Source organism: Ruditapes philippinarum, unplaced genomic scaffold (genome assembly GCF_026571515.1).
Source record: "Ruditapes philippinarum isolate M1 unplaced genomic scaffold, ASM2657151v2 ctg325_1_1_1_1, whole genome shotgun sequence".
NCBI classification, from domain to species: domain Eukaryota; kingdom Metazoa; phylum Mollusca; class Bivalvia; order Venerida; family Veneridae; genus Ruditapes; species Ruditapes philippinarum.
Genome location: NW_026866329.1, coordinates 93,085 through 114,199, shown reverse-complemented (window position 1 = coordinate 114,199; position 21,115 = coordinate 93,085). Strand labels below are relative to the sequence as shown.

Below are 21,115 nucleotides of genomic sequence, written 5' to 3'. Positions count from 1 at the left end.
GATGCCCCATTATCTCCATTGTTGTCAACGCATGTAAATATTTTAAGACTTTCCCTATATATGATATATGGTTATGCTTAGATTGAAAAAAATGTACCAGTTCATTTAAGACATAAATTCAACTTATCCAGTCTTTTTAAATTACATCTATAACACTGATGATGCATCACTGTTTTGACACAGCTCTAAAATATTGCTTGTCTACATGGGAAAAATAATAAAATATATTTTACTTTTAGTGATATTTACCTTAATAACATTGCATTCATACCACACATAAAAGGCTAAATGGAATTCGCTATCCAACCTTATTTCATATTAAGTATTTAAGGCTTTGACTAATGAAGATTATGCAAGACACTTAAGATTATGCAAGACAAAATAGATAACTTTACTATCATCTCACCTACTTGAAACCAAATTGAAAAGATTCATAAAAGTTAAGATTGTACTAAAATATTTTAAAAATAACTTCAGATTTTTATTAATAAATGATCAAAATTCTTTTGAGCCTCACTAACCTGGCCTTATCTGCACCAAAAAGCAGATAATCATGCAACCATTGAAGAATTAAAATCTATGTACACGTTTGCAATAATTAAAACTTACTTTGAGATAGTCATTCCTTCAAGTGGGATTGTAACACGTTGCCAAGTGCCCATAGGATCACCATAGTACACACTTGCCATAGAAGTACCTTGTGGACAAACTGGATCATTGGACAGACACTGTCGTAAAATATACGACCATGTCATACCATAGTCCGTAGAATACTGTAGATGTACTGGTGCTACTGAAATATTCCATTGTCGCATACATCCAACATTATACCAGAACTGTAGCATATAGTTTGACCCTACATGTAGGTCTTGAGTTGTAAGAGATGCACTTTCTTCATCATGCGTATTACCAATTGCAACATTCTCCCAGTCACAATAATCATCAGTTTTTATATTATCAAATGTGTACCACTGTGCTGGATCTATGCCTGGGACAAAGTCACTCATCATAGAGTCTGGGTTTTTTAAATGTCCGCCAACACGTAAATTATCAATAATCCAATCATCTTGATTTAATCCGCTATGCTGAAGCTGTGTGAATGTTATTTGGGTACCATTCTGTTTGGCTTCCTGCGGTAGTTGCAAGGTGACAAATCTGTAAAATATGATAAAATGATACATAATAATTCCGTTTCATATGGCATATTTGAGAGACACTTTACTTTATATGTACAGAATCATCTAACAAGAATCATAACTTCTGTATAAACACTAAATTGCTATGTTGTGAAAGCGGTGCACTGTGTGCTTCACATTATGACTTGAAAGGTAACATTCTTATCCTTGTTTAAATATACAACTTTCCCTGAAAGACATCATGACTTTAATATTTTACCTTTAAAAACCTAAATATTTCTTTTTTGAGTATGTATGCTGATTCGAGATTACCAAATACATTACTAGATTACAGGAATTGAGATTCTAATACCAAATATAACATATCATAAGATGTTGCCATGAATGTTCTAAACAAGAGCAGGTTGAACAGGGTGATGCTCCCTGACTAGGTTTTGGACACAGAAAAGTATATCTTTTGTAGTTTCAGAGTAATATCCCAGGTAAGTTCAAAGTGTGATAATTCAAAACTTAGGCAAGGCAGAGTTACTGTTCTTTGCACAACACTTCTATTCAATGAGATCTAATCTAAATTGTTGTAAAATCCGGCTTCAAATAACAAAAGTTGTGGGACGGACACAATTTTGCTGCAAGGTCATGCTGTGACCTTGACCTTCAAGGTAGCGACCCAAATGTTGCGTGTGACATGTCGTCTCAATATGGTGATCATTTCTGTGAAATAGTTGTATAATCCGGCTGCAAATAACAAGGTTAAGGGCTAGACACAATTTTGCTGCAAGGTCATGCTGTGACCTTGACCTTCAAGATAGCGACCAAAATATGGCGCACGACACGTCGTCTCAATATGGTGATCATTTCTGTTAAATAGTTTAAAAATCCGACTTCAAATAACGAAGTTATGGGCCGGACACGATTTTGTTTCAAGGTCATGCTGTGACCTTGACCTTCAAGGTAGTGACCCAAATGTTACGCGCAACAAGTCGTCTCAATATGGTGATCATTTCTGTGAAATAGTTTAAAAATCCGACTTCAAATATAGAAGTTATGGGCCAATACAAATTTCGGGACGTACATACTGACGGACTGACTGACGGACGTTCTCACAGGACAGTAAATATGTTGCTACTCCATTGATCTCTCTATCGTTCTTTTTAGACACACAAAAGAAAATAGCCACATAAAAGCATTATGGAATGAATGACATCAAAGAGGAAGAACAGTTACCAATTGTCCCTCTAGCTACATAATTACTGTCCTGTGAGTACGGATGGACGGACAGACAACCCGACGACTATATGCTCCCCCGAAATTTTTCAGGAAGAATAACAAATGATGCTATACATTAACAAACCAGACAACAACCTCTATCATTTGTATATATCAATACAAAAACACTTGTATATATCAATACAAAAACTGTTAATGGGAACAGACCTACCCATGTTATATAATTACCATTCAATATCAACAATAAAGCTTTCAATATGATACAAAGCTTACGTGGGATTTCGGTAGTTTAGAAAGTGCAATGTTGAAATACTAGTCCAAGCATCGGCACCAGTAGAGAAACCAATAGTTACGCTCTCGTCTAGATTGTCCGGAGGTGACAAACATCCATACATGAAGTTAAACTGAATGAATGCTGCATCACTGAGATCAAGGTAATGAGATGTCAAAATACGTGAACAGTTCTGAAAGAAATATTTTAAATGGTTTGTACGTTTGTATCATGAATTTATCAAATATCTTACTGTATGTACTATAACAAAACTTTATCAATAACATTTGAAATGAATAAATTGACCTGTACAATATTAATGACAATTTCTACATAGCTAGTTAGTGAAAGGTTAAAAATAATTAATAGCATCCTAAAACGATCAATGATTGTTAAAATCTGGAAAAAAAATGCATTTTATATACTGGTAGAAAGAAATACAGTCCTACAAACTGATTAAATGAAAAGAACTTGTTCATTTTTATACTATATTTAGCTTCAGTGACCCCTAAAGAATATCTCATATTAATCTAAACAAAACTTGTTTGTGACAATGCATATTTGTTTGCTTATTTCTTGTGAATATTCATTTTAAACATTTGAGAAAGTAATTTGTCTAAATACAAACATGCTAACCTGTAAAACCGTCAAACATTTTCAAAGTGAAATGGACAAAGTATAAAATTTTATGGAGATACAACTATCATTCATGTAAACGAAACAATATAATTATTAAGTAGAACAATCATGAGAAATCAGAAACAGCTTATATGGACATATTAACCCCAGTGAAATGATATGCCAGCCCAGATGCCATTGTTTTACATGGTGTAACACGCTTTCCGCCAACACTCTTAAACCAATCATCTGATTCCACCTCAAACTTATCATACAGATAGTCTGGTAAAGCTGTCAAAGCACTGTCACATGAACTTCCTGACCAACCCTCATCACATCTGTAACAAAGTCATCATAAATTATGAAAACCACCAATATTAAACTATCTTTTCACAGCTCTAACTTTGGTTAAAAAAAAAATGTAAATTCATACTATCATAAAAATTAATATGTTCGACAAGTCTATATCACTCAAAGTGAGTGGTATACATTGAGTGATGTGAATTTATTAAAATTAGCTTTAATTGGTGATAATACAAATTATTATAAGATAAATATTTTCTATTGTAAAAACAATTTCTACATCAATACTTATATCATATTTAATGCTACAGACAAATTTTCATCAAGGATTTTGGTCATTAATGACCAATGAATTATGCAAATAAAAATAACAATGCATCAAAATACTTACATGCAACCATATTCTGTACATTTTCCATGTCCACTGCATAATGTTGGACAATGTGTTCCAATGTATAAATTGGCTATAGCCCATGTATCCTTTACATTGAAGCCATCAGGTTGGTACCACAAAAATCGTGTTTCTTGTGACCTTAACAGAGGTAAACATTTTATATAAAATATCATTTAAATATTTTATGTGGAAATCAACTGCTTTAATATTTTGGCATCAAATATTCATAAAGTGTTTGGTGGAAAATGAAAATATGGAAATTATGAATGTCAACAAAAATTGGACAATAAAGATATTTCATAGGCTATGTTTAATTTACAACATTTATCAATAAGATAATAAATGTAAATGTTTCTACTCATCAATTTCATGTGTTCTTAATTTGGAGTCAAATGAGAAGGCTTAAATTCGTTAATTTCTGTCTGTCTGTTTTCTATGAACTTAAAAATATTCACAATTGAGTCAGTCATATTATTAGCTATAAAGATTTTTGACAGGTTATATGGCCTTTTATAAATGGTTGTTTGGAAATATAACCAGAGCTGCTAGGCAAGTGTCATATAACCTGAAAGAAATATTCATAACGAAATTTTAATACCACAAACATCCTTTTTAGAGAAAAAAGTGATATAATTTTAATAAAATTGACAGCAACGTGTATATAAAACTATATAAACACCATGATTATCGAATACGTTACAAACCAGCAGAATTATAAAGATCAATCTAATAGTAAAATGGCCCATGTTTTTTCTATTGCTTTGATTAAACGTACCTTGTATGGAACCCAAGCAATATTGTGTGTCTATTCCAGCCCCAATTATAATCTGACATATAGGCATTGTCTGTCCTGATGACTTTGTTACACTCTATATTTGATGGATAGCAAGGCTTCCACAGTGGTTCCCATGTAACACCTTTATTGACGGAGTATGCTACGTATATTCCTGAAATTTTTTCCAGATATCTACATTTATTACATAATTATAAATGAAATATTGAAAAATATTGATAATATAAAATGCGCATTCTCATTATTCTATATATTATTGTATTAATTTATTTTTCACTGCAATGAAAAATATTTTCCGTATTTTCACTGAAGTCTTGCGGAACTACTTTCTTATAAATTCAGCCAAAACACAAAATTTGAGGGGTAGTCTTTCAAATTGTGATGTCAAAATTAAAGAGAAAAATGTATATAATATACAGAAAATTCAAGTTTTTTCTATAAATACAGAATCTATTTTCATCTTGTGATATGAAAATTATCATATTTCATGAGTGGCAGTAGAAAACAAATCCTTTAATTATAGAACAAACTTGAATATCCTCTTTTTATTTTATTTGAAAATCAATGTTATAGTTCATGTCTAAAAAAACCAAGAGTGTTTTGAAGTATTTGTTCAGAAAGATACTTGTGTAAACTGATAAAAACCTACCGAAACAATGTTTAGGATCTGAACATCCCATGGATAAATCAAACTGTAAAATTGTACCCTCCTGTACCACAACATCAGCTGTGACTGCAAATCTATACTTCTCACCACCTGGTCGTAGAAAATCATTTACATAATAATGACAATAATGTTTTATTCAGACAATCATTTACATAATAATGATAAGAATGTTACATTAAGACAATAATCTACATAATAATGATAAAAATGTTATATTCAGACAATTATCTATATAAATTTACATAAGGGTGATCACTATAATTCACATGCCCATACTGTTATATTCTTTTTTACATATTCTATCTCATCATTGAAAATTTATCCAACAAGATGTTATAAGAAAACTTCAGTTCTTTAAAACAAATCCTATTCAAAATCCTAATGAAGATTTGTTAGAACTGAAACTGTTAGATTATTAAAATACTCAACCTGCACTGGTGTTGTCGTGTTGTATTTCTTTATCTTTATCTTATTCTGACTTATTCAAAATAGATTAAATAACATGATAAAAATAAAATAACATACCAACAAAATCTATTGCATCAAAACCTTTGCCACACACTGGTTTTATAACAGCACCCGGGTTTAAAAGCCAATTAGGGTCTTTAGGTGAAGTTGGGTGGTCTGCTAGCATTTGCTCACCTTCATTGTCACCACCAATATATATCTGTATCATGAAATATTTTAGAGTAGTTAACTAAAATGTCAAGAAATATTTTAGCCTAGGTATGTCAAGAAATATTTTATAGTGACAATAATAATTTGAAGTGTCGTAAAATATTTTTGAGAGAGCATATTAATTTGAAATGTCATGAAATATTTTAAAGTGAGCATATCAACTTGAAACATCAAGCAATATTTTAAAGTGCACATATTGACTTGAAATGTCATGAAATAAGTTATAATGACCATATTAACTTGAAATGATATATTGCAAAATGTAAATTTTCAGTGCCGTGTAATTACATAGAGGATATTTGTTTGTTTTGCATGTAAGATTGAAATATAATTTCACTGAGTGAACACCAGATGCAATATTTTCACGAGTGGCATAGCCACGAGTGAAAATATAATAGCTGGTGTTCACGAATGAAATATATTTCAATCTTACATGTAAAACAAATAAATTTTCTTTTTATTTCATGCTTTTTAAGTGATTTTAAGTATTTTTTTTACTGGTTTTGCCGCGTAACGTCACGCATTCTTCTTTGTGACGTCATCACATCATGACGTCACATAATCAATTTTGAAATATAGGTCTGTTAAATTTCTTTATTTTTGTTACGTTTTTAACACGATGTATGATGACATCGACTTTCTTTTCCTACAGAAGCAAAATTTACGCATGACGGCATTAATTTCTGCCTGTTATTCCATTTAGTTATGATTTTCTTTTCATCCGCATTCAGATATAGTCCGGCTACAGTGAAAATTATATTTTATAAATTTCACTAGTGGTTTATCAGAATATAATCATCTGATATATTACAATAAAACACTGGAAAGCATGAAATAAAAGATATTAACATGAACATGTGTTCAGGAGTTCATTTTCTTGAATAAGCAGTTTGGTAGTAAATACCTCATCTATAGCCCAGGGTTCCAAAAACTCTCCATGCTGTGATGGCTGCCACCATCTTAACTGTGTAGATGGTGATTGTGCTTTTGGTGGAAAATTCAACACCACATAAAATGGTTTATGACTGTCAGGACTGAAATCAAACTGTTGTATGGTGTGCCAGTTGATGCCTCCATTTGTGCTATACTGGACATACACAGGAGGTGTCAGTGGGTTAGGGGTAGAATCACTACATCCTAGTCTTAAATAAAACTGTACCGTCCTGTAATATAAATAAATGTTATCACTACATGTACTAAATATCTATAACCTACATCTACTTACAGATTATTACATTTATATATTTATGAGATATGTTCGTAAAACACAAAAAAATCCTCTATAGAATTTTCTGGATTTTTTTCTGAGACTTTCCCAGAAAATCAAAAGAAAAATTCCTGGATTAAAACCTAAGATAGTAAATCAAAGTACAATGTAAATCCTGGGTTCTAGGTGGCAGAGAATCTCCTCATTTTTGATGAAAAATATAATCATCCTAAGTTTTCAAGAGATTTTCCTGTGAAACCTTAGAAATTCCTGGTTTCTAACCATCATCACAAAAGCAGGTCATGAATAATTAGCTATGGTGAATTTTGTAAATATGACTTAGAATCTCATGGTCATTTAGGGGTCAAAATACATTTTAATGTGCATCATTTGTGAAATAAAATATATTGTTCATTCTTCTTTTATATGAATCATAACTTGATCTTTATACGCTAAACACATTTACAAAAGGTACCGTACTTACGTGGCTTTCAATAGATTAAGTTCTCGTGTAACGAGGACCCTTTCTCCTGTCCCTTTAAACACAAGGCTGTTTTTATCAACGAGAAGATCACAGTCTTTTGAAACAATTCCACCTGACCATATGTCCCACTTCTTCTCATCAACAATCTTGTGAGCTTATAATGAAGTTATTGAGATTATAAATTTTAGAAGAGACATAATAATAAACAAATTTAAAGTTCTATAAATCAATATTTATATAAAATAGAGGTATACTACATTACAATTAAAACCTGAATGTAAGAGAAAGAAGAACAAATACATTGCTATAATGGACATGTTCATGAAGCATTTAACTTTTCTTTGTTAATAATCTTCAAAAGTTTTATCAATAAAATAATCTGACTTAAAAAAAGTAGGTGGACTAGAAAATGCATTTCAATACGGAAGCTGCCTGACTTTATGTGTTAATAAGATTCTTAATGTTCACAATTTCTTTTCTATTTTGCAATAATTCAATGACTTAAATCTTTAAAATAATCTTTCAAAATGTTGGTTTGTTCTTACACATGTATAAGGACAATTAGCACTCAACTTTGCAATATGAAAAATTATAATTAAATGTGACAATACAAGTCAAAAATTAATGCTTGCTTGTGATCTGTTTACCTGAGATTATTGTATATATTGTATATAACCAAAACTCAGGATAGAAAGTAAGATTATAACAGTCAATCTATAATTATGCAAGTCTTAAAATGTCAGCAATGATGCAGCGACATTAAAAAGCTACTCCCAAAGTTTTTCTATTCATTTTACTAATACTTTTTAAAGAATGCAATTAAAGGGAGCTAACCAGAATACTTTATACAATCATGGATACCAATGCAACTGTCACTTTGTCAATTCTAACTGTAACGAGAATATACAATATATGACTGATGAAAGTGTAAATTCAAATCTTTATACTTACGGCTCACAAAGGAATCTAAAAGCTGAAGACTTTCTGGAATATCATTTGAACCATCAACTAAGGGGAAACCTTCTTTCAAATATTCAGGAAACAATTGTTCAGGCTCACAAACATCACCATTAAAGCCTCTGTCACATGAACACATCATCGTGCTGCTACATTCCCCTATAAAAACAATTGTAGCTTCCAGAGATGAGCAATAAAATTGAAACAATAAAATACTGAAAAAAAATTGTAACATGCAAACAAGATAAATACTTTTTCTACAAACTTTTGGTGACATATTTTATCATTTAAGCACCAAATTAAAAGAGTGATATCTTTTTTTTCACTAACAATACAAAATGAAACAATTGTTCTGTCAGGTTTTAAAAACACATATTTTGAAAAGCAACTGTGAGACACTTATATTTAAAGTATAACCAGTTACAGACGCTGTGAATTATCAGGAAAAATGTGTACCTGACCCTCAGTTAATGTGGCTTGTGGTTATTTTAATATATATCAGATTATCAGATTATAATTTACAGGGTCAAAAATTTGAGACCATCATAATTACATAAAAAAATTATATCAAAAAATTATACTTGATTGTAAATTTGAACTTATAGAGAGCCGAAGATGTTGTTGACATAAACACTCTACTCATCCTAATGTTTATTGGCACAATAAACACTATAACTATTTAGCCTAAACTCTACTCATTACAAATATACAGCAAACAAGAAACTTTCACAAAATAATGTCTCACCTTTCCCTAAGCAGTGCTGCATACATGACATACCAACAAACACATTATCTAACGCCCATTGAGGTCCATAATCATCTGCTGGGATCACACCCTGGTACCAACGAAATCTCAAAGACCTGATAACAGTTTTATTAATATCTATAATTCACCTTCAATCAGCAACCACAATAAATATGTTTGTTTTTACATGTCACATTTCAAAAGAGAAACCTTAAACAGGCTAATAGGAGACCTTCAATAACTTAAGAGGGTACAGTGATTTTTCTTGTAACACAAAAAACCTTGTTTGAAATTTAAGGTAAGTCACTAAGACAGCAGCTGCTGTTTCATTTAATATTTCATCTTTTATGCAAATTTTAAGTTTCTTTTGTTGTCTCTTTTTCATTCCCCAGAAATGCTTATATTTTAATTTCTTAAAAGCCTATAATTTTGTGTCTTGTTATAGTTTCTTAAAAGATACTCATCAGCCAGTTTCCTTAACCATATTTTGCTTCTGTTTCTTTTTTTGGAATTAGTACAGTCATACTGATTAAGTGTTTTGTATGGAAGTAAAAATACTACTTTGTTTACATTTTGCTACTTTTATGTCACAGAATTTCACATTCATGGCTATATTATTCAGACTATAAGCATCTAACATACTTTTAATCATTATTTAAACATTATAAAACTCATAATTCACATTTCTAAAGATGAAGAAAACTTACAAGTTTCTGAGGCAATATATGTAAAAATTTGGATACGTGACAAAATACATACCCACAAGCATATAGACTGTCAAGAGGTATGACAATTCTCCTCCAATATTTTGAAGTTCCGCCATAAAATATACTGGGATGTAGAAGACTATCGTGACAATTAGTGTATGACTCTGTGGCACAATTTGGTATAACTAAATGCCATGTTTTACCACCATCCGCTGAATACTCTAATCTTACAGGATATTTGTGAGTGGCTTCTGACGAACAACCAACATTAATCTGTAAATATGATGATATTCCTTACAACATATATTACACATCTATAACACATTTATAACATTCCATGTTTGTAATGTCTGTTTTCATTGGACAATAATATTATTGAGATTTTTATTTCATTCATATTTATGAATTGCTTCATTATGACATATACTATAAGTGTCAATATTTTGAAGACTTGTAGAGCGTTTTTGGTCTGTTAATCGGGTGACTTGTGTTCAATTTGCGAACGATGCAGGTAACTTTCGTTGTGATTTATTATGAAATTTTTTCTACAGTCATTTGCACTGAACCTCTGCTATTGCATAAACAGAAGTTTCGATTCCCTGTGGAAGTGAAGGCAACTACTCGTAGTACTGGTAAGCTGCTTGACAGCCTGCCAAGGAGCCCAGGAATGATGCAGTGGTTGAACTGTGCTCTGGTAAAAACAATTTGGCTTCTGCCATGATCTGGAGTAAAACCACTTTTGACAGGTTATTTGACCATATATTAACTGCTGTGCAGCTCCAGTTATTCAAGCTAATAACCCTACATATTGAGCTATATAACATTGAAACTAATACAATGTTAGCAGTTTTTGCCAAGTTAATATCTGATAATCATAGGAACATATAAATTGTTGATCATCTTCTTGTGGTACTTCTTTCTCAATTATGAAGAAATTTGATATTTATTCTTATAAATGATGAATATCATACAAATATGAGGTATTATTATATCAATTTGTCTACAAATTCAAAATTCAATTCTCATGATTTGTTTGTTGGATTTGAATTTAATTTACATAACACTGTAAAGTTATATAGTGCCTTTTCAGCATTCAACCCTGGAGGAAGACCCTAGGTGCCCCTTCATGCATTATTTCAGGCATGTGCAGAAATAAAGAGTAGAACCACTGACCTTTCACATGAAGGAATCCAAATAAGCAAGTGATTTAAGTCAGCAACATTAACTTTTAGGCATGCAAACCCCTATGATTATCTCTTGTTACATAAATCATGCAGAATTAGGTCACTGGGTCATATAAAAGGTCATCTCACATTAAAATTTGACTTGAAAATGTACTTACATCAAACTGCAAGACAGACATTGGACCAACATCTAAATCTCGAGTTATAACTGAGTTCTCGCCTTGATCTAAGCCTTGTTTGAATACTAAAGCGGACTCCCCAGCACCCTCTGTATCTGATCTGTATAACAGATATAGATGTACAGGATCTCAAATAGTTGACATATACATTTAATGAAACTTCAAGCCTAAAAAACCAGGAATGTGAGATTTTTATCACACAACTAAATGCAGTGAAATTTATAAAAATTTACTTGTTTTGAAATTTTACTCGCACTTTTGTACACTGCTTTTTCTTTTGAGATGTATAGAAGAAGAGAAATGATGTCACAACAATGTTATATTACACATGTGTAATATAAAGAAATGTGTAATGATTATATAACATCAAAAAGAAGGAAAATCATATGATAAAACAACATTTTTTACAACACATTTGATATCATTTACATCAAGTGACTCCTTCACTGTTTTAGAAAGATATTACTGTTTATAAGAAAGAAAGCAAAAATTATTTCCATACTTCTCCTTACACTGAATTAAATCAAAGGTAAATCAAATATTGAAATGGTATTATTAAAACACAGATATTTAAATCTTTTAAAAGTAGACACTACAAATGAATTCCTAAAATCAATTCAAACAATTAATACTTTGTTAAAAGTAACAAGAACCGGTTGAACCGGGTGATGCTCCCCGAGAAGGTTCTGGACACAGGAAGGTATAAAAAAAATGAACAAAGGGCAAAAACTCCAAAATTAGGCAAGGCGGAGTTATGTTTTTTGCACTGCACTTCTATTCAATGAGATCTATCTAGCTATAAAGTTTCCTGATGATATCAGAGTTATGTCCCGGTTAAAATTAAAAGTGCAAAAATGAACAAAGGGCAATAACTCCAAAATTAGACCAGGCTTTGTTTAGGTTCTTTAAGCATTTAAGCATTGACAAAAGTCAAAAAGTAAAAATAAACAAAAGGGCAATAACTTCAAAATAAGACAAGGCATAGTAATGATTCTTAAGCACTGCACTTCCACCCAATGAGACCTATCTATCTACAAAGTTTCATGTTGATATCTCTTATAATTTTAGAGTTATGTCCTGGACAAAGTTCAAAGTGTGAAAATAAACAAAGGGGGATAATTCAAAAATTAGGCAAGGCAGAGTTACGGTTCTTGTGCACTGCACACCTACTCAATGAGATCTATCTACCTACAAAGTTTTATGTTGATACCTATTATAGTTTTAGAGTTATGTCCTGGACAAAGTTCAAAGTGTAAAATAAACAAAGGGGAATAATTCAAAAATTAGGCAAGGCAGAGTTACGGTTCTTGTGCACTGCACACCTACTCAATGAGATCTATCTACCTACAAAGTTTCATGTTGATACCTCTTATACTTTTAGAGTTATGTCCTGGACAAAGTTCAAAAAGTAAAATAAACAAAGGGGGATAATTCAAAATAAGGCAAGGCAGAGTAATGATTCTTAAGCACTGCACTTCCACCCAATGAGACCTATCTATCTACAAAGTTTCATGTTGATATCTCTTATAGTTTTAGAGTTATGTCCTGGACAAAGTTCAAAGTGTGAAAATAAACAAAGGGGGATAATTAAAAAATTAGGCAAGGCAGTGTTACGGTTCTTGTGCACTGCACATCTACTCAATGAGATCTATCTACCTACAAAGTTTTATGTTGATACCTATAATAGTTTTAGAGTTATGTCCTGGACAAAGTTCAAAGTGTAAAATAAACAAAGGGGAATAATTCAAAAATTAGGCAAGGCAGAGTTACGGTTCTTGTGCACTGCACACCTACTCAATGAGATCTATCTACCTACAAAGTTTCATGTTGATACCTCTTATACTTTTAGAGTTATGTCCTGGACAAAGTTCAAAAAGTAAAATAAACAAAGGGGGATAATTCAAAAATTAGGCAAGACAGAGTTACAGTTCTTGTGCACTGCACACCTACTCAATGAGATCTATCTACCTACAAAGTTTCATGTTGATACCTCTTATACTTTTAGAGTTATGTCCTGGACAAAGTTCAAAGTGTAAAATAAACAAAGGGGGATAATTCAAAAATTAGGCAAGGCAGAGTTACAGTTCTTGTACACTGCACACCTACTCAATGAGATCTATCTACCTACAAAGTTTCATGTTGATACCTATTATACTTTTAGAGTTATGTCCTGGACAAAGTTCAAAGTGTAAAAAAAAACAAAGGGGAATAATTCAAAAATTAAGCAAGGCAGAGTTACGGTTCTTGTGCACTGCACACCTACTCAATGAGATCTATCTACATACAAAGTTTCATGTTGATACCTCTTGTTGTTTCAAAGTTATGTCCCGGACAAGAAAAGGGGACGGACGGACGGAAAGACGGATGGACAAGGCGGCGACTATATGCTCCCCCGAAATTTTTCGGGGAGCATAAGAAGAGAATGAGATGAATCAGTTTCAAAAACTTCAGCTTTATTACCTGGTGTTTTGTTCACAATAGGAACCAATTTCTCCCTCATTTACAAACAACCAGGAGTCAGAATTTATATTTGTGTTGAAATCATCCGACATAGAGCTTGGATTCATGGTCATTCGTCCAATAAACAAATTATCTATAGCCCATGTAGACTGCATTTTCCCTGAAATTAAGATTATGTTTATGCCATTTAAAGCATTCAGTTTTATTTCATACCAAATTAAATATCTTAAATGGACTTATTATCCTTCAATCTAGAATACATTTAAAAAACAGTTTTAATGCATTGATAGTCAAATCAGGAACATTTCTTGGGTACTTGTATATATACATGTATTTACAAGGTTTTGACCTGAATACATCCCCTACTGCTACTTACCATTTGCTTTCTATGGTAGTTCATCATTTTTTTGGAAAATATTAAAGTAAGTACTGACTGAATAGTGACCAGTGCAGACCATTATAAGACATCACGGATGTGCTGGCTGTTCTTGGTCTGCACTGCTCACAAGGGCAGAATCTGCTGTCCCCAGCAGGTAAAGGGTTACATTTTCTTCTATTGACCCTTAAACCAGCTTTGAGAACAAGAATTTAGTTAATTATATACTTATAAATGAAATATTGAGAAATATTGATGAAATAAAATGTGTATTTTCATTTTCTGTATTTCTACTATAAAAATTTATTTTTCACTGCATATTTTCCATATTTTCACTGGTGTCTTGGCGGACTACTTTCTTTTAAATTCTGCCAGTACACAAAATTTAAGGGAAAGTCTTTCAAATTGTAATGTCAAAAAAGAGACAAATGTATATAATAAACAGAAAATTCAAGTTTTTCTATAAATACGAGATCTTGTGGCATGAAAATTATCTTATTTCACTTGTGGCTACCACCACTCATGAAATATTTATTTTCATGCCACTAGATGAAAATAAATCATGTATTTATAGAAAAAATATAAATATCCTCTTTGTATTACAAAAAAGTATGCTAAGCTTAGTAAAGTATATAATGACACAGCTTTATAACTTTATAATACTAAGAGAACTTACAAAACATTCCTAGATGTCATTTAGTCACAATATATTTTTATTATAACCATGTCATACATGATGTGAGTGTAACAAAGAACAATTAGTAATGAAGGTATGAATATTGAATGTTTATTTTGAATTTGAAGTAAATGAAAGTTAAAAGAACGAATAGGAAAAATTAAAAGTTTAAGGAGGAGATAATTCTAAAAATATGGATGCTAGATTTATAAACCTTGTCATATTATTGTCATATATATTATTATGATGTGGGAGTTTGAAGAAAATCCTATCATAATTGAAGAAAATTACCAATTTCTCAAAAGTTCAAAAGGGGCATAATTCTGGACATAGTCTTGCTAGAGTTTTGAACACTCACAAATGTTGAGTGATAATAAGAAACATTTATATGAAGTTTGAAGTAGATACGTTCAGAAAAAAGAAGTTATTAAAAAAAGCAATGTTTTTTAATGAAAATTTTAAGTTCGAGGGAGGTAATTCTGATAAATTATGTGCTAGAGTTGTAAACTTTGTCACATATGATGTGGTTGATGACTAGCAACTTATATTTAAAGTTTGAAGAAAATACCTTAAGAAATAAAGAACTTATAGTGAAAAAATGAAAAACTAGAATCAGAAATCTTGAAATTCAGTCTATTTGTTGCCATAGCAACAAGATTTTCAATACAGGTAGATAAGAAAAGAATGTGCATAATTTCCATACTGCCATCTACCAATATGTCAAGTTTCATAAAAATATTTTCAGTAATTTTTGCGTTATCACTGGATCCAGGTTATGTGTAAAATTTGCCATATTTTCAGTCTATTTGTTGCCATAGCAACCAGAATTTTCAGCATAGGAATAAAAGAAAAAGACGTGCATAATCTCCATACTGCCATCTATCCATATACCAAGTTTCATAAAAATATTTTCTGTACTTTTTGCGGTATCGCGGGATCCAGGTTATGTGTAAAATTTGCCATATTTTCAGTCTATTTGTTGCCATAGCAACCAGACTTTTCAACATAGGAAGAAAAGAAAAAGACGTGCATAATCTCCAAACTGCCATCTATCCATATATCAAGTTTCATAAAAATATTTTCAGTACTTTTTGCGTTATCCAGTTTTGTGGACGGACGGACGGACTGACGGACGGACGGACGGACAGACAGACAGACGGAGGGTAAACCTAAAGTCCCCTCCGGTAAACCGGTAGGGGACTAACAAGTTTTTCCTAGCTATGTAGAATTAAACAATTAACAATGTTTGTCAAAGTTGACCAGACAAAGCATGATGATCACATTTCTTGGTCAATCATTTGATGACAAAAAAAGTTACCTTTGAAAAGATTGTTTACATATTAAATTAGGACAAAAGTCAACATGTGATCAGATTTTAGCTTTGTACTTGCCCATGTGCTCATGTGAGCTTGGAATAGACTAGAAGAGTATTTTAAACAATATAATCAGTGAATAACATGTAAATGTTTGTTTGCTGGACTACAGTTTATCATGTTGCCAGAAAAAAACAAAATAAATGGACATAATTGTTTACAGTAATGACACAATATTGTAAGTGTTGCTATAGTTGAAAGTTGCCTTAACAGAAATAGATTATTTTTCAAATGACCATCTATCTTAACTGTTAATAATGCCAAACCTGACATAGATAGAAACAATAATGATGATTACATATACATTTATATATACCTTCATTTGATGGTTGCCAAAATCTAAACCTTGTTGAATTGTGTCGTGCTTTTACTGGTAATTCAAGACTAAAAAATCTGGAAAACAACAACAACAAATTGAACAATTATATCATCTTATTGTGTAACATAATACTTGTATATCTGTTGACCCATATCAAATCAGAAATTTTAAGTGGATTTGACTTATTTGAATGTGAAGGTATTTTTTGTCATTGCACACAGAAAAATTAATTGATTTGAATTAGTTGCATTATGTAGGACGAAAATTGGTGCCGGTAATCATACTCATGGACTTACTGTTTGAAATTTGGTCATCAAAATAGAATGCTCGTGTGTTATGTATGCATAACATATGTTTACCATCCTATTTCAAAAGTGGTAGTATCAATAATATATAACAAAATGTCTCCTTTGCAAACAAAAACAAATAAATGTAAACATATTTTTTTTCATCTGTCATGTGTAACACTCAGGACCCTGGCCTCGAGGTTACTAGTTTAAAACTTTCTGAGTGTTGTCTCAAATTTCAGGAATGTCATTGGTCAATCAAACACGTGAGATCTGAGTTTAAGCCTGAACAATTTCTTGACACCTCGGAACCTGTGTTTTTTTGTTTTTTGTGACTACAACACCCTTGTTTAATTAAAATAATAATAATAAAATTAAAAAAAAATATATAAACCTTTATAAACACAGGTAAAGTGTTTAATTGGCTTCATTCTGACTTTTCTACTAATGTCTTGCAATGTTTATTTAGGTGTTTTTTTTTATTAAATTCAAATAACAAAAAAAAGTTAGTTATACAGTTAGATTTTTAATACCTTGGCTTTGTGACATTGGGATAATGTAGCTCCTTGACAAGATTCCAGGTTATCCCTCCATTGTTGGAATACTGTAATAAAACACTTTGATTACGAGACCATTCTATCTTCTTTCCTTTACAGCCATACAAGAAGTCAAATTCTATTGTGTTCAACATACTGGTGTCCAAATCTCTTGTAACTGCCATTCTGAGCTTATCCTAAAGAATGAAAAATAGATTTTGAATTACATCTGCATGTAGTAAAGCAAGTCTACAAGATAGATTCAGCCACACCTTGAATATGAAATACTGTTATTGTTACTGTAATATATAGAAGTTAACTGGTAGATATGACAAGTGTATGAGTTTATACTTAATGGATGCAACACATATAGAAAAATATATAAACCACCCTTTGGGTTTTGTTTAGTTTGTGTGCTAGTAAGCCATCCAAATATGTTATAATTATAAATATTACACTGTACACCATGAAATTTTTCTGATTTTAAAAAATTTCATAAAGATTTTTACTTAAAAGGGGGCATAATTCCTAATTACGATTTTTAATTTGGAATATATATTACATGTATATGTTATTCATCACACACCAAATGTATAAACTGAAACCATAAACTTTCTCATCAGAACTTTTGAAATATTCTACTCATACGACTAGTGCAGACCAATATTAGCTAGTCTGAGCATGGTCTACACTTATCACTATTCAGTCAGTACATATTCTGAAATTTTTCCCTAAAAATGATCAACAATTTTAATATATTTAGAATGGTAAGGATTGAGAAACAACAACTTACATCAGTGAAAGTTAAAGAATTTCCACTGACTAATGTTCCACATTGTTTTGTAAGCTGACCACCATATACCTCTAACCAGTTATCATTCATGGGCTTTTCACGGTTAAAGTCATCCCTTAACATCATAGGAAGAGGTTTAGAGGGTACACAAAACTCTCCACTATATCCATCATCACATCTGAATTATAAAAAGAAAGAAATTAGAATTTGGCAAAGTTATGAGCACTTTTATATAAATGCATATACACTGTAAAGTAAGTTTGGAACACTCGTTTATCTCTTAACATGCTGGAACAAGATGTATTTAGCCTTTAATAACAGTATAGAGCCAGCATGCATTGTCTGTGAGTCTGACCAGGCACTAATAATTATAATAGCTCACTTTTTGTATTTTTTTGGTATTGAATTGCCTAAACTTTTGAATGGACTGTTCCAAATTCAAAATAGGGCAAATCCATTGGTTAAGAGTTTAACATGTTAATGAACTTGCTAAGTTTGTACAAATAATGTCATTATTGATACAGTTATCACATCCCCCTTTTTTACTATAGATGTATTTACGATGTCATATTTCATATATAATATACTGTAGTTATAACCTTGACCTTGTATTGAGAAAAGCACTCCTTTTATAAAGACATCCTTTTTAGCTAATGTTAAATATAACAGCTAAAGTTATCTCTCTTTCTGTGTTTTACTCAAAAACAATGATCAGCCCATTACTTACATTGTGTCTGTTGCAAGTATTTTTCTGTTTTTGTTTTGGTTTGTTTTTAAGTAAAACCATCACTTTGAAGCTAATATGGCAGCTTTTCAGCTTTACTGTTGGAGAAATACCTCAGATGCCCTTCGGTAGATTATTTCAGGCAGGAGTGGGCACCTGAGTAGAACCACCAATGTTCAATAAGCTAGCTAGATAGTTTTCTCTAATATAAGAATCAAAAGTCCATAAACAGATTAAGTCCTTATCAGTGAGGGGAAAGTGATTCACAACCTTAAACACTTAACATCAGCCAGGTACACCATCAGTTATCATCAGTGACAGGTGTCATAAAAACACATTTTCTTTAAGTTACATACAGTCTGTTGCTTGAGTAATAATTCCACTTTACTTAAATGCTGTATATATAAGTGGCGGCATGGTTCAGTGGTTAACGCATCAGACTAGTAATCTAATGATAGCTAGCCGCATTGTTGCAGACCCCATCAGGGACAAGCTGTTGTTCCTGCAGCAAGAAACTTTACACTCACTGCTCAGTACTGGTTAGTTCCAAGAACCGATTCAAATGTGTGTCTATAAGCTTATAGCTTCCTTCACAATCGAATTAAAATCAATTCTGTATAAACCAAATGTCGTATATACTGGCATTGTTGTTTTTTATTTAATTCTAAAATTATAACAACTCACACACATGCTCCTTTATCACAATAACCATGGCCTGAACACAACCATGGACAACCATCTCCTAGATACACATTGTCAAGAGCCCAAACATTCCCACGGTTACTTTGACTATGTTGTTGCCATCTAAATCGTGTGGCTGGAGAACTAAAAAGACATCAAGACTTTTGTGTGTTTTCATGTTATATATTTGTTCATATTATGAATGATGATACACCTTATATATGTGATTGTACTAGTATCTTTATAACTTGCTCACCACCATTAAACTTTCATAAGATTTAAATCAATTGTAGATGCAGAACATGGAGCTGAATGCTGGAGCAACATCTAAGGTGTTTATTTACTCTTAGATATTTACGTAAGATTCCATGAAAAATGATATATTTCATTTCCTAGTAGGCCAGTACATACCAAACTCAGGCAGCACATGTTTGCTTTTCAGTCAGTACATATTTTAAAATTCTCCCAATTAATGATGAAGATTTTTGTCCTAACTGAAAAAATGAACAAATATATTTAAGACATTACGCTTAATAAAGGTTAACAAGCTAAAAAAAATGACTCATTTTGTCCAAATTGAAAAATGGACAAATCCAATTTAAAATATCTAGCTTGATAAATGTTAACATATATTAATATAATACAACAATGAAAATACATACACAGCACCGTTAGGAAGGTACGCTGAAATTCGTGTCCAATTTCTATGTTGATCAGACATAAAGTCACTCTGTAAGTGGTACCCAGTGCACTCAAATTTCGGTGGTGTACATTCCTGGACAACTGGGTTCCAGTTTTTACCCATATCTGTAGAATACTCAAGCAGAACTCCATACAGGCTACTGGAAAGAGAGTCACATCCCATAGCAATGTCAAACTGCAGGAAGGTGGATGGTTTTATATGATAGTCCCAAGTTTCTGCAAATCTCTTTTCTGTGAAAAAAGGGGGCATTAAAATGAGCACACTGAGAAAAATTTTCTGTGAATCCCTTTGTAGAAATTTTATAAAAGAAATGAACATGACACTAAAAAGACAAATCATGTATATGACAGTACTTGTTTTATAACATAGAAAAGATATATTGTTAAGTAAAAATAACATATAATAGTATCTAGGGAACAACTTTTTATTAAGACTGTATCATTTTGTTCTGTGAAGATGCTTTTTTACACACCTAAGTTTTTGCTGTTACATTACCTGTTCATTTTCCTTACTTTAAAAATAAGATATTAATCTATGAAAGTATGCCATTACCAATTCAAATTTCTTGTATTCTAAAATATAAGTATTTAACCACCATTATAATTATGTTTATATCTAGGCTAAACTTTTATCTCTT

The 21,115-nt window shown here is 31.6% G+C and overlaps 1 protein-coding gene across 2 annotated transcripts in view; it reads right to left on the bottom strand.

Annotated features, from left to right (window-relative positions):
• Nucleotides 1-21,115, bottom strand: part of LOC132732156 (reelin-like) — a 75,419-nt gene that overhangs the window by 15,416 nt on the left and 38,888 nt on the right. For both annotated transcript variants that reach the window (XM_060718525.1, XM_060718524.1), the window contains exons 32-50: nt 20,438-20,708; nt 19,779-19,919; nt 18,371-18,548; nt 17,575-17,774; nt 16,752-16,828; nt 14,011-14,170; nt 11,530-11,650; nt 10,240-10,460; nt 9,481-9,596; nt 8,730-8,894; nt 7,779-7,932; nt 6,992-7,250; nt 5,935-6,076; nt 5,392-5,499; nt 4,725-4,896; nt 3,947-4,087; nt 3,419-3,590; nt 2,637-2,827; nt 610-1,155 (exon numbers count right to left, since the gene is read on the bottom strand). In XM_060718525.1, coding sequence (XP_060574508.1) covers nt 610-1,155; nt 2,637-2,827; nt 3,419-3,590; nt 3,947-4,087; nt 4,725-4,896; nt 5,392-5,499; nt 5,935-6,076; nt 6,992-7,250; nt 7,779-7,932; nt 8,730-8,894; nt 9,481-9,596; nt 10,240-10,460; nt 11,530-11,650; nt 14,011-14,170; nt 16,752-16,828; nt 17,575-17,774; nt 18,371-18,548; nt 19,779-19,919; nt 20,438-20,708 — 3,535 coding nt within the window. The remainder of the gene's footprint in view (nt 1-609; nt 1,156-2,636; nt 2,828-3,418; nt 3,591-3,946; nt 4,088-4,724; nt 4,897-5,391; nt 5,500-5,934; nt 6,077-6,991; nt 7,251-7,778; nt 7,933-8,729; nt 8,895-9,480; nt 9,597-10,239; nt 10,461-11,529; nt 11,651-14,010; nt 14,171-16,751; nt 16,829-17,574; nt 17,775-18,370; nt 18,549-19,778; nt 19,920-20,437; nt 20,709-21,115) is intronic.